General features: G+C 34.2%; 1 protein-coding gene across 6 annotated transcripts in view; it reads left to right on the forward strand.

Annotated features, from left to right (window-relative positions):
* LOC128202698 (mitofusin-1-like) overlaps positions 1-14,668 on the forward strand; it is a 90,909-nt gene that overhangs the window by 62,342 nt on the left and 13,899 nt on the right. For all 6 annotated transcript variants that reach the window (XM_052903765.1, XM_052903766.1, XM_052903760.1 and 3 more), the window contains 10 exons: positions 825-951; positions 2,588-2,753; positions 3,840-3,961; positions 4,834-4,942; positions 5,858-5,962; positions 6,607-6,757; positions 7,365-7,432; positions 7,993-8,114; positions 8,767-8,893; positions 10,530-10,640. In XM_052903765.1, the coding sequence (XP_052759725.1) occupies positions 825-951; positions 2,588-2,753; positions 3,840-3,961; positions 4,834-4,942; positions 5,858-5,962; positions 6,607-6,757; positions 7,365-7,432; positions 7,993-8,114; positions 8,767-8,893; positions 10,530-10,640 (1,208 nt within the window). The remainder of the gene's footprint in view (positions 1-824; positions 952-2,587; positions 2,754-3,839; positions 3,962-4,833; positions 4,943-5,857; positions 5,963-6,606; positions 6,758-7,364; positions 7,433-7,992; positions 8,115-8,766; positions 8,894-10,529; positions 10,641-14,668) is intronic.

Here is a 14,668-nt window from a genome sequence, read left to right on the forward strand (position 1 = left end):
ATGTGTGGGTTGAATACCTTGTTAGTCTATTTATGGGTTGAATACCTTGTTAGTCTATTTGTGGGTTGAATACCTTGTTAGCTTATGTGTGGGTTGAATACCTTTGTTAGCTTATGTGTGGGTTGAATACCTTGTTAGTTTATGTGTGGGTTGAATACCTTGTTAGCTTATGTGTGGGTTGAATACCTTGTTAGCTTATGTGTGGGTTGAATACCTTGTTAGCTTATGTGTGGGTTGAATACCTTGTTAGCTTATGTGTGGGTTGAATACCTTGTTAGCTTATTTGTGGGTTGAATACCTTGTTAGCTTATGTGTGGGTTGAATACCTTGTTAGCCTATTTATGGGTTAAATACCTTGTTAGCTTATGTGTGGGTTGAATACCTTGTTAGTTTATTTGTGGGTTGAATACCTTGTTAGCTTATTTGTGGGTTGAATACCTTGTTAGTTTATTTGTGAGTTGAATACCTTGTTAGCTTATGTGTTTATTGAATACCTCGTAAGTTTATTTGTGGGTTGAGTACCTTGTTAGCCTATTTATGGATTTAATACCTTGTTAGCTTATGTGTGGGTTGAATACCTTGTTTACTTATGTGTGGGTTGAATACCTTGTTAGTTTATTTGTGGGTTAAATACCTTGTTAGCTTATTTGTGGGTTGAATACCTTGTTAGCTTATGTGTTTATTGAATACCTCGTAAGTTTATTTGTGGGTTGAATACCTTGTTAGCCTATTTATGGGTTGAATACCTTGTTAGCTTATGTGTTGGTTGAATACCTTGTTAGCCTATTTGTGGGTCGATTACCTTAAACCGTCCATGATTACAGGTATTGCCACAGGCGGTTACCTGGAAGTGGTTTCTTATCAAGACCAGGTGAAGGAATACCGGGAGAATGTCTGTGGAATTATGGTGGTGCTGGCCCGGGACTGCATGAAGGTTGTCTTCTTTGGAAGGTTGGTGCTTGTTCCTTGATTAATTGGTTTTAATTAAAATATTTCATTCACAAACTACATGTACAGGGGTTTAATTTTGTTTAAAAATAGCTGGATACTTGCTGAAAGTCAGCGGACATTTAGTGGATCTTCCACTGCAGGTTTAAAAGGGCAGCAGAGTTAGTGGCCATTTGGGCCAACACTAGTTGCAGGGCATTTACCATGTCTTTACTGTGTCATTTTGAAATCCCTGATGTTTTTAGTCAAAACATCTTTCTTATCGATCAGATTGTATATAGGTGTAAGCAAATTGATTAAGGTATGATGATCTGGGGGTAACATACCCTGTGATCCAAACCCTTATTTGGAACTTGAGTATACTAGTAAGGAATATGACTTGTTAATGTGCAATAACAATCTGTGGCGGTATTCATGAAACTTCTTAAGTCATTTCCTAACTTAAGTCACTTTCTTAACTTAAGTCATTTCCTAACTTAAGTCACTTTCCTAACTTAAGTCACTTTCCTAACTTAAGTCATTTCCTAACTTAAGTCATTTCCTAACTTAAGTCATTTCCTAACTTAAGTCACTTTTCTAACTTAAGTCACTTTCCTAACTTAAGTCACTTTCCTAACTTAAGTCACTTTCCTAACTTAAGTCACTTTCCTAACTTAAGTCACTTTCCTAACTTAAGTCACTTTCCTAACTTAAGTCATTTCCTAACTTAAGTCACTTTCCTAACTTAAGTCACTTTCCTAACTTAAGTCATTTCCTAACTTAAGTCGCTTTCCTAACTTAAGTCATTTCCTAACTTAAGTCATTTCCTAACTTAAGTCACTTTCCTAACTTAAGTCATTTCCTAACTTAAGTCACTTTCCTAACTTAAGTCACTTTCCTAACTTAAGTCACTTTCCTAACTTAAGTCATTTCCTAACTTAAGTCATTTCCTAACTTAAGTCATTTCCTAACTTAAGTCTCCTAATTTCGGTATCTCTGTAGTCACATGAATATATGTTTTAAAGAATTTCAAAAAGAAAAAAACTTAAATGTTAAAAACACTTATACATTTCATTTTGACTATGAAAATGTTAAGAAATGAACTTAAGTTAGGAAATGACTTAAGATGCTTTATGAATACGGCCCCAGATGTTTATCGTGAAGGCCAACTGGCAAAATTATATATAATAGTTTTGTTTCAGATAACCTGACCAACTGTTTTGTTTACTGCCAACCAATTTTGTTTTCGTTTAAACATATTTTATTATTGAAAGAAACATACAAAGTATGAAAGGTCATATAGACAATATCACTATATAGAATTGGACTGGAAGATGGTAAACACCTTATGAAAGTCCTTTCCCAAAACATGAATTTTTTTTTTCCAAAAAAATGTTTTTGAACATGAAAAAGTAGAATGTTGACAATTTGGTGGTTCAAAATTTTCCCAAAGAGATGTGCAGTTTATAAACCAAACGCAAATTTTTATTCTCACCTGAAATAAGAACAATAAGATAAATTTGAATGTGTCAGTACTGTTATCAATGCAAAAATAAATCAGCCCTAACTATCGACCCTTTAATACTTATTACCGGCTGGAACCGGAATCAAACCTATATTTTGTTAGGCATAACTTCAAATGTTCTTTTCTAATTACCAGAACATCAAATGGCAAGAGTACAACCATCAATGCTATGTTAGGAGAAAAAATCCTGCCAACCGGTATCGGACATACGACAAACTGTTTTCTACAAGTGGAGGGGTCAGACTCAACAGAAGGTTACCTGCTTACAGAGGAGGAACCAGAAAACCGCAAGAGTCTTCAGGTAAACTGGAGACTAAACCTAAGAGTATTTAGATAAGCTGGATGTTCAACCCAAGAGTATCCAGGAACGTTTGAAAATTAATTGAAGTGTCCCAGTAAGCTAGGAAATGAATGAAATAGTGTCCAATTAAGCTGGAATCTTAACCTAAGAGTGTTCAGTTCAGGTAAGCTGGATACTAAATACAGGAATGTTCAGGCTGGAAACCCAACACTAGAGTGTTCAGGTAAGCTGGATACTAAACCCAAGAGTGTTCAGGTGAGCTGGATACTAAACCCAAGAGTGTTCAGGTAAGCTGGATACTAAACCCAAGAGTGTTCAGGTAAGCTGAATACTAAACCCAAGAGTTCAGGTAAGCTGGATACTAAACCCACGAGTGTTCAGGTAAGCTGGATTATAACCCCAAAAGTGTTCAGGTAAGCTGGATTATAAACCCAAGGGTGTTCAGGTAAGCTGGATTCTAAACCCATGAGTGTTCAAGTAAGCTGGATTATAAACCATAGGGTGTTCAGGTAAGCTGTATGCTAAACCCAAGAGTGTTCAGGTAAGCTGGATACTAAACCCAAGAGTGTTCAGGTAAGCTGGATACTAAACACAAGAGTGTTCAGGTAAGCTGGATACTAAACCCAAGAGTGTTCAGATAAGCTGGATACTAACCCCATGAGTGTTTTGTTAAGCTGGATACTAAACCGGATACAAAACCCAAGAGTGTTTAGGTAAGCTGGATACTAAACAGGATACTGAACCCAAGAGTGTTCAGGTAAGCTGGATACTAAACCCAAGAGTGTTCATGTAAGCTGGATACTAAACCCAAGAGTGTTCAGGTAAGCTGGATTCTAAACCTAAGAGTGTTCAGGTAAGGTGGATACTAAGCCCATGAGTGTTCAGGTAAGCTGGATACTAAAACCAAGAGTGCTCAGGTAAGCTGGATTTGAAACCCAAGAGTGTTTAGGTAAGCTGGATTCTTAACCGAAAATTGTTCATCAATGTTTAAAAAAACCTGTCATATCTTAACATTTATATATATATATATATATATATATATATATATATATATATATATATAAACATATTTTCTCCTTTTTCCAGTCAATCAAGCAGCTTGCCAGTGCTCTAAGCAATGTGAAGTTGAAGGAGAACTCATTAATCCGCATCCTCTGGCCCAAGTCCAAGTGTCGACTGCTTAGAGAGGAAGTGGTGCTAGTTGACAGGTATGTGTTGTGAACAAAAGTTGAGGTATTATAATAGTCTTGGTGCCGTAAGTGCCAGCGACAGCTTCCGTATCATGCAAAAACATTTACCTAAAATTAACGTAAAATAACTCATGTTGGAAAAGAGCTCATTGAGCTAATGTTTGATTTTAAATAAAGATTCTATAAATCGAACACTATTTAAGATATTCAAATAAAACTTTGTATACGTTACTTGTGACAAATCTTGCAAATATAATAGTTCAGTAATGCCTATTGTTCATCTAAGAAAAAAAGAATAAAATACTCTTAAGTATAGTTTAAGCTTATAGTATATGGTATGAGTTTAATGATGAGTACCCCACTTTACTTTCATTCAGTTTGGGTATAGATGTGACCCCAGATCTTGACCTGTGGATCGACAAGTTCTGTCTGGATGTTGATGTGTTTTTCATTGTATCTTTAATCAAATGATATAATATCGTATTCGCTTTTATTTTCAGTCCATGTATAGAAGTGACCCCAGATCTGGACCTGTGGATCGACAAGTTCTGTCTGAATACAGATGTGTTTATCATTGTGTCATAAATCAATTGATAGTCTGGGTATATGCTAGTGACTAAATGCTATGTTTGGATTTATTTTCAGTCCAGGTATAGATGTGACCCCAGGTCTAGACTTGTGGATCGACAAGTTCTGTTTAGATGCTGAAGTGTTTGTCATTGTATCTTTAATCAAATGATGTAATATCTTATTCGCTTTTATTTTCAGTCCGGGTATAGATGTAACCCCTGATCTGGACCTGTCGATGGACAAGTTCTGTTTAGTTGCTGAATGTTTGTCATTGTTTCATTAATCACATGATATAATATCATATTCGCTTTCATTTTCAGTCCGGGTATAGATATGACGCCAGATCTGGACCGGTGGATTGACAAAATCTGTCTGGATGCTGATGTGTTTGTGCTCGTCTCCAATGCTGAATCTACACTTTTGCAGACTGTAGGTATTTTTAGGTATTTTACGTCAAAGAAATGATGTCTTTGGCATTGTCATGCAAAAGCTTAAAGAAACACTATTACTCCCAAATAAGTTTTAACACATTTAATACAATTGTTTGAATACACCACAAAGAATGAACCAATGTCGAAAACAATGATGTTTATGAAGGATACCGAGTTTAATTTAAAAGAAATGTGCAGATAATACGGTATTGCTACCTTATAAGACCATAGTAGATCGCAGAAAATATTTTAGCATTCACCGATCATTTAATATTTTTACGTGTTCAGCTATTAAATACATGGTTATAATGATGTTAATAGTACTTTATATTTTCCATAAATGCATTATTTAGTAAGTAGTTGAGGATGTATCACTCAAAAGTTATGTTTGTTTTACATGTGTATGTATTGATTTTGAATAAGAGTGTCATTTTAAAAATTGCCGTAAACACACAAAAAAAATCCAGATACCTGAAAATAAATTATACACTTGTGTATGGTGGAAAATGAGATAGAAATCAGTTTTTCATATATTGTGTTCAGATTTTTAGCTCGTCTGTGTTTATAAGATAAAAGTCCCAGTTTTGTTATAGCCATGGTATTGTTGTCAGTCAAACGCTTCAGCATGCCAAAACTAAAACCTTGGCTGTAACTCAAACTATATTTAAAATATTCAAATAAAACTTGGTAAACATGTTGCCATGAAATATACGCACATGTATAGCAAGGTTGATAACTCTGGCTTGATTGTTTTCAGTTATTTCCCTTGTTCCACTGAAATAACGGGAAACAAGCATTGGTGTTTACTCTGCGACGCGTTTGTTCCTCATTCAAGGTAATAAATGCTGTGTAACAACAACGGGGAACTAAAACCTACTTGTGTATTATGTGAAAATGTTCTGTATATTTTCAGGAGAAAAATTTCTTCCACAAAGTGAGTGCCCGCCTGTCAAAGCCCAACATCTTTATCCTCCAGAACCGTTGGGACATCTCTGCATTCGAAGATGATGTCGATGAGGTATTTGTTTTTCTTTGCAAAGCTTTTGTGTTATTTATTCCCTTTTTTAGGAATGTTAACTTCATCCTTCAGACAAAGTGATTTATTTTCAAATCTTCTTCATATGTCGTTGATCAGTAATTCAATGTTATCATTTTGGGTAAAAGGCTTATTTTTACATTAAAACGGTCATTGGATAAAATGAAGCTTCAAAATTCAATTTTTTTGTAAGCAGTAAAAATGTATTGTCACTAACTGTGTACTTTTGCTATTTAAAGGTCTGGAAAATAACTTTTTAAGATATATATATATATATCTTTTGTTCTGATCATTTTCTGTAGATTTTACATGTGTATCTGTTTGTCATTATGGTATGTATATATACACTGATGAATAAAACATAAAAGGTCATTCGATCAGTTGAAGCTTCTAAGTGAAGTATTTCTATAACTATATTATTACCTTTGCCATTTTCACCATTCACTAAAATTTGTCAAAACAAATATGGTGGCTGCCGATTTTGACGTTTTTTCATTGTGTTCTATCTATGGTATTGGTGGTATGAAGTTTTTTCTCCCGATTTTTAGCATATTTTTTTGCCTGCGTCCTATCTATGCTAGCGACCTATACACGGTGATTTACGGTACCATTATTTTGTTCTGCAGGTGAAGCAGCAACATCTTGAGAGAAACCTACAGTTCCTTTGTTCAGAGCTGAATGTGATGGATAAACAAGAAGGGGAGGAACGAGTGTTCTTCGTATCGTCACGGGAGGCACTCGATTCGAGACTGAAAAAACAACGAATACCTATGCCGAGTAAGTACAGATACATTTATAATTTGAGGATGAATATTGAGGGTTTAATGTAAAAGGGTTCTGTCTGCTTTTTAATAAATATACTAGACACCATATGATGCAATTGCAATTAAAAAAGAAAATTGTTTAAAACAAACATAAAACTGATATCGTTGTGTACAATGCATTGAATCTTACATACTGATGTATGACATTGCTAATAACATCATTATTTTGTATCAGTTCTCACTTAAAATTCCATTTTGTAAAGGATATATTACAAAGTTTATATACATACTGCAGATTCTGATTGTCCCTTCTGTTGTTATAGATTTACAATTTTCTATAAATGCACATTACAAGTTTGTAAGCTTGTGTCTCAGACTTTTGCAGTTTATGGACTTTTGTGCCTGTGGTAACTAATGATTGATCAAATATATAAGCCAGAAGGATAATCTGGAGAACCGTACAGTTTTATACAGCACATTGCCGAAAAAACACATTGCCATCATGCATATTTAACAAAGTCCGGCCTTTGGGCTTGTGGATTTTGCTAAGACTGTCCATAGAATTAATGAACACAAATGTCAATTGATCCTTTATAATTTTCTGTCAACAATTGTTTCAGCTGATATTCATCAAAAAGGCTACCTGGAGAGACAGATCACTTTCGCCAAATTTGAACGTGTCTTTGAGGTAACTATTAAGCATTTTAGGCTCAAAATGGTCAACTCCCTACAGTAAAAAAAGCATGTGTATAGGTTTTACAAGGATATTGACACCTTCAAAGACACATTGGGCCGATAGTTCAGAACTTTGTTTAAGTTAACAACGCGATAAACTTTTGTTCACTTTTAGACGTTAAATATTTGATGTTGTGCTCACATATTTTTTTAATTGAAATATGAACAAGTACAGCTGAAATGGTTGTCTCTCAAATCTTGTTAGAAATTGATCAGGTCATATAAAGTGTATCCATTGAACGTCCGAAGCAGAAACAATTTGACAGTTAACAACCATGACGTTAACAACATTGTTAACTTGAACAAAGTCTTTAAACTGTAGTTTCCATTGTTTTATTAGATGAACACAAGATGGATAATGACAAAATACTGAAATGAATTTGAACTTCAACTAAGAACTGTTGGTTGTTCTGGAAATGTTTGCTTGGAAGATTACAACTGAGATATTTAAAAAGCGTGCATAAGAATAATCCCTGACATACCAACTCTTGTAATCAAATATCTGTATTTTAGGAATGTATATCAAAGACCGCTGTAAAAACAAAGTTTGAGCAGCACACAAATCGAGGGAAAAACATAACAACAGAGTTGCGCTCTTTGATGGAGAAAATGCTCAGGACTTCACAGGAACAATAGTATGTTACAACGATCAAATATGAGGGTTTACAGGTGTTTTTTTCGGTATGGAATTGGAAATATTTGCATCAACTTTTACCAGGTTTTGAAATTTTGATAAATAATTATGTTAAGTTGAACATGCTCAACATTTAACTGTTTAAACCATTTAATATTGGATTCTATAACTTCAACAGCAATTTGACATTGGAATGATAGGCGTCTATAAAAATAGCTAAAAAAAACTGAACTAATATACATTCGAAACCTGTTAGCTTGCTTTTGTTTGAAAGTATCAAATATATGATATTTTTCACTGTTTTGAAATTTAAGCATGCTTCAGTTCCAAATAAAACATCAGTGCGAACAGGGCTAGGACACAATTTCAACGATGTTACATGCGCATTCAAATAGTAACATTTTTCTAAAAATATGTAATAAAATGAATTTTAATTCCAATTTTAGGCATATAATAAAAAGAAAATTGTTTGTTTCAGTGTAAGATAGCGATGTATTTCACCTTGTGAACACCAAATATGAATATTTCACTGGAGGCTACACTACTCATGAAATATGAATTTTGGTGCGCATTTGATCAAATACATTACGACTTTACACTGAAACAAACAATTATTTTCAATATCTTATTTATACAACATATACATATTTCAGTGAGAGAGTCATTAATGAAAGGAGAGAAAAGGCCGATAAACTAAACTATATGAAAACACAACTAACTCTACTGACAACGGAGATAAAGGACAAGATTAAGAATACGGTGGAGTACGTAGAGAACAAGGTAATTGAGATATTTCAAGATGCAATCTTAACTTCAATTATTTACCACAATTTATACAAATGTTTGAATACACCAAAAAGGATGAATAAATGGGAAAAACAATGTTTTTTTTATGAAGGAAACCGAGTTTAATTTGAAATAAAGTTGCAGAAAAAAAGGTACTTCTACCTTATGAGACAATAGTAGATCACAGTAAATATTTTAGCTCTCACCAATCATTAAATATTTTTGCATTTTTAGCTATCAGATACAAGATAACAATCGTGTTTTCAGTATTAAAGTGATATTTTCCAAAAATGCATTATTTAGAAAGTAGTTGAAGGTTTATCATTCAAAATCAATGTTTGTTATACATGTTTATAAATGTATTGATTGTGAATAGAGTGTCACACACGCAAAGACTTTTCGATATAAATTTTAATAACTGTTTAACCAATGGAGAGATTTACTAGTCACATGATATCCCTGGACAAACAAATGCATGTGGACTGGGATTCAATAGTGTGTTTTGTCAATCAAAGCAGGTAATTATCGCGGCCAGTTGTTGTCTGATTGATAGTCTCACCTTAGGTGTTAAAGTGGTCTAGTGGTAAATGTGTCTGCCTTCACCCAAGAGGTTGTGGATTTGATCCCCACCAGGGGTACTTTCTCATGGCCTCTCAAAATGGACACCAATACTGGTTTCTGCCCAGGAAACAGACTCGTGAGTGATTTTATAAGCTAAAAGCTTTTATCACAATCAAGCTTAAATAAAAAGTATATACTAATCTGATTAACACATAGATTCAACAATGTTTGTATCAAAAAGAAAATCAACAGGGAATTTCCATTGATAAGAAAAGAAGCGGTTTTGACCTGTTAACATATATGGAATTCCTGTTAAGAGAAATAAGTATTGAGTATAAGTATAAAAAAAATACACCGGGTTACCCAGGTGGGGGTCCTATGACCTTTATGGTTGAGAAATCAGGGTTAGGGATATCCCTGGTTCTTCAGACATCCATTTCGTATGATGTAGAAACCAGAAATTGTTTACCTAAACCGCCCTCAGGTCTCAAAGTTAAAACATAATGTTCATATTCAGATAAAGGGTTATGAGGTGGAATTTAGACCTAAAATTTGAAAACTTAGCAGAACAGAAAATTATGTGGAAATTGCTAGGTATTTGTCATATTTAAATCTTTTTATGAAAAACATAAGTATTTGTTTTGTATTCCTGCATCAAATGGCTTTCAAAGTGAAAAATATCAAAATTACGTAACTCATAATTCTCTTTGAATTGCCACATATCTTTAAACAAAAAAAAGTATTTCAGCTATCTATTAATTTATCAGGGATCTGATTTGTCCGCACCTTTTGCAGATCTTATGGTTCCAGGGATAAAAAACATGAAAGAAAAAAAACTGATAAAAAAGTTAACTGGTTGCCTTTGTTGAACATTACTCTATTTGTTGTTAGTGTGGACACACCTGTTTGTTTCAAATAGCATTTGAAAAAGCCAGTTTTGCTGTAAAATTAAGTTTTGCTTCTGTGGCAGGGATCAAAGGGGGTAAAACACCCTGCCACAGAAGCAAAACTTAATTTTACAGCCCTTCAGCTGCCAGGTAGATGACATCCCTGTTTTTTATTCACCCAGGTTACCATGACAATAAAGGACGAAATTGGAAGACTTTCCATTCTAGTTGATGAGTTCCACAGGATTCAACCATTCCGCACTGACCAGAAATCCCTTGACACTTACAAACAGGTAAGGCCACTGTTTGTTCTTCTAGTGTTTCCCTGATCAGCCCAGCCTAATATTACTAAGATCAAAAATGAAAAGAAATTTGAGGTATACGACCCACAAACCTGTACGAAAAGAGCCGCCTGGTTAAGACACGTAAACCAGGCGTAAACCAGGCGGAATCAGAGCAGGAAACCAGCTGGTTTTTCACCAAAAACCAGTTGGTTTTGGATAGAAAACCAGGCGGAAACCTGGCGTAATACGGCGAATTATGCAAATGAGCTGGTCTTTAAAACCAGGCGTAAATTTGATGAAATCAGGCGTAAAAATAAATCCAGGCGTAAAATAAAACCAGGCGTAAAAATAATTCCAGGCGTAAAAATGAAACCAGGCGTAAAAGAAATCCAGGCGTAAAAAGCTAGGTTAAAACATATTATCCATGTAAGGTCTACAAACAGAACGATGTAAAATGTTAAATCATAAAGCAATGAATTTTATTGATTTAATACTTGAATGTATAAATTTTTCACAGTAACTGATTTGAGCATAATGCATTTCCTGTGCAGTATCATATATCTATTATAAGTGTTCAGGTACATGTTATTTATTACTATCATGATTCTTGAAAATAAGACCTGTTACCAGTATAAACACACATTTATGTTACTATCACCAGGAGAATGTTTATATTTCACTTTCTCCACAGTCACTGAATCCCGCCTGTGAATGGTGATGCTCATATGATTTTCAGCTTGGTCATTGTTTTCTGTCTAGTAGGTCATTCAGCATTTCTTTTGTAACAGTCATCTGTAAATATCAGATCACTTTTTATTTCACTGCAATGAAACATTGATCAAATGTTGTAGTCAAAAAAAGACAATGGTTTTACATACCTATAAGAAATATATGTTGTTACATTAGTACAGTATTATTAGAAGAATATACTTTTTATAAACTTCTCTAAAACTGTAACCCTTCATACATTGATTCCCCTATTATGCACAAATGTCTTATTGCCATGGTATATTATAAGCTAATTACATAAATAAGGAATATTATTGTTATAAAAAATTCATAGTCCTACTTCATGATACATGTGTTTATATTCATAAAAAGAATGAAGTTGGAAAGTTAAAATTAAATGTAATAGCAGATAATACAGCAACCCACCATGTGGTTGAGCAGGGACGCAACCATTATTTTCCTCAGCTTTCCCACTTTCCCCATCCTATCTTGTTTGGTAACAGGATTCTCATCTTTGCCACAGACACAACATTGGCCATCTATAGTATTAAAATAATGACATAATGCACATACATACACACCCACATGATCATCAATGATAACTTATGGGGGCTCAATTATAAAGAACAGTATATATGAAGTTTATTGCAGCTTAATTATACCAACTTTTCAAGTATTAGAACTTGTGCATATATTCATATAATTAGTTAATTACACACACTGTTTTACAATCATGAGGCTTGCATCCCAGTGATCCAATTTGTGTTAATGGAGGTTCACTGTCCTCACTGAGCAATTATTAAACTCAAAATGTTTAAATGCTGTCAGAAAAGAATATTATACTTAATCACTCACCATATTTATTTATGTTCTTTTTACTGTGGAATATTATAAAAGAAATATGTTGAATCTGTTCTTACCTTTTTAAATGATTAGGGAAAAGGTTGATCCACACAAAATGAGCTTCAGAAACCGCCATGTTTACATATGATTCTTCTCCATACATTTGAATTTCCTACACAGATGAATGTTAACCTGATGCTGATTGGCTTAGATAAAACTCTCCAGGAAGCTTTCTGCCTGACTTTTGATTGAACTGATAAGCCCAGGGTGTGATACAACTGGACTCATAGAGAGAGAAATTTTGATAACATGTAGCAGTATTAAACTTTTTATCAAAATAAATCATGAGTCAAATAAAAAAGAGTTAGAAATTTGAATTTTACTATAAAATAATTAGTTTTAAATAGCAATTCTAAGGCAAGTTGCTTATATACTGGAGATAAGTATTTTTCAATTATTTTCCAGTTTCATCTATAATATCCTCTACAAAAAGTCATTTTTTTTTTATCAATTTCTAACTGTATTCCTGTTAAAAAGATAAAGAGTTAAAACAAAAATTATTTAAAGCAAGCTTATTTTTGCACACTCCTATTTAAGCTTTGGCAACAGAAAAATGTCAAAGTATTATATTTAATGCCTAGTATGGAACCAAAAATATTCCAAGTCTCAATTTACGCCTTTTGCTTATTGCAAAAATGTCTAAGTCCAACTTTACGCCTGGTTTCGAAAAGTTACGCCTGGTTTGAATTTACGTGTCTTCATATCGGGATATTTTACGCCTGGTTTTGGGTTCGTTTTACGTGTCCTGCTCCTTTAGACACGTAAAGCACACGTAATACAGAAAACCAGTTGGTTTCCGCCTGGTTTCCGTGTCCCAACCAGCTGGTTTACGCCTGATTTTTTCGTACGGGAATATTTGAATCTTTGGTTGCCATATTATTTTGTGTCATTTGAAAGGGTTTTGTGTGCAGTTGTTTTAGAAGTCAAAGAAAGCATAAAATGTTTATGTCTGATTTTGGTTGCAACAGAGAGCAGTCATACAACCGTATAAACATAATGTATGGCGTTTTTTTTCAAAATTATATGGGGCATCAAAATTTGACATTAAAGTTAACAGACCTATCGAAAATCTACCTTATTCGTGGGTTGGATTCCATAAACAATCTTAGAATATCGGGGTTTTTTTTGAAGAAAAATATTTTTGTCAATGTATTGCCTATGCATTGGCATCTTTGTCGTCATCGGCGTCCACAAAATTTTATTTAGCAATAACTAAACAACCATGCAAGATTTTCAAATTGCATATTGTTAGTCGAATAAAAAGACGAGCTTCAGTGTTTCCTCTATGGGGCTTTTGTTTGGTCATAATTTTTCACAAAAAAGTAGATCTTATAATAATTATGTGCTCCTGTTCTTATGAAATTTAGCATACATGTTACCAGAGACAATTTTTATATGTGTAGCAAGGCCTACTACTCTTGCTTTACTCATTGTTGAGTTATGCCCTTTGTTCAATGACAAGACAAGCTTTAGCATTCGTTCCACTAAGGGTTTGTTTCCGGGGTTTTCTGCCGCGCCATCCTGTACAAACAAGTCATTTTCTTTCCATAATGAATGTTATTTTAACATTGTTTACAATGTTTGTTAAATAATTTTTTGAACTAAAAAGTTTGTGTAACTACACATTATGAATTATTTCTTCTGAGCAGTTACCTCAAAAACGATGTTTCTTTTTGATTAAAGTATTTGAAAATGGTTTAAGTATTGCATTATTCAATGTTAAACGGTTATAGATTTGATTGTTTGTACCGCATGGCACAAGTGGGAATTCTGGAAAAGACCAAGGATTTTGAGATTTCGACATTTATTTCCCCAGGGGGAAGGGCACTTCTTAATTATGCCACCCCCCTACAGAAGCAAATTTACGCTTTTGGGGTCAAAATTGGCGAAAAAAACACCCACCCATATACTAGGAAAATAATTGCCTTTCCACAGTAGGATATAGGTCTAGCTGCAATAGCCCTTAGGAAGAAGAATATCACCATGTTATTTTTTTTTTTACAAATTTCTTTCTGACCCCTGAAGGAGTTACATAGTTACCTAGAGGAAAGTATTATCCGTAACATGACAGGCCGATGCTCAGGGGCGATACGTCACCATAAGGATTCCATGGAGGGACATATGATTGGTACGACAAACATGGCAAATTGCTGTGATATGGTCAGCAAACCACTATCATATGGTCGGCAAACCACTGTTGTATGGTCAGCAAACCACTATCATATGGTCGGCAAACCACTGTTGTATGGTTGACAAACCACTATCATATGGTCGGCAAACCACTGTCGTATGATCAGCAAATTTGCTCGCACTGTTGTACCCCTCGTAATCTTGCAGTATTTCTCTGATCCCTGCTGACTGCTGAGTGTTGATGTATTCCCAAGTCTGCTGTGTTAAAACACTGT

Source organism: Mya arenaria, chromosome 9 (genome assembly GCF_026914265.1).
Source record: "Mya arenaria isolate MELC-2E11 chromosome 9, ASM2691426v1".
In the NCBI taxonomy this organism is placed as follows: Eukaryota; Metazoa; Mollusca; class Bivalvia; order Myida; family Myidae; genus Mya; species Mya arenaria.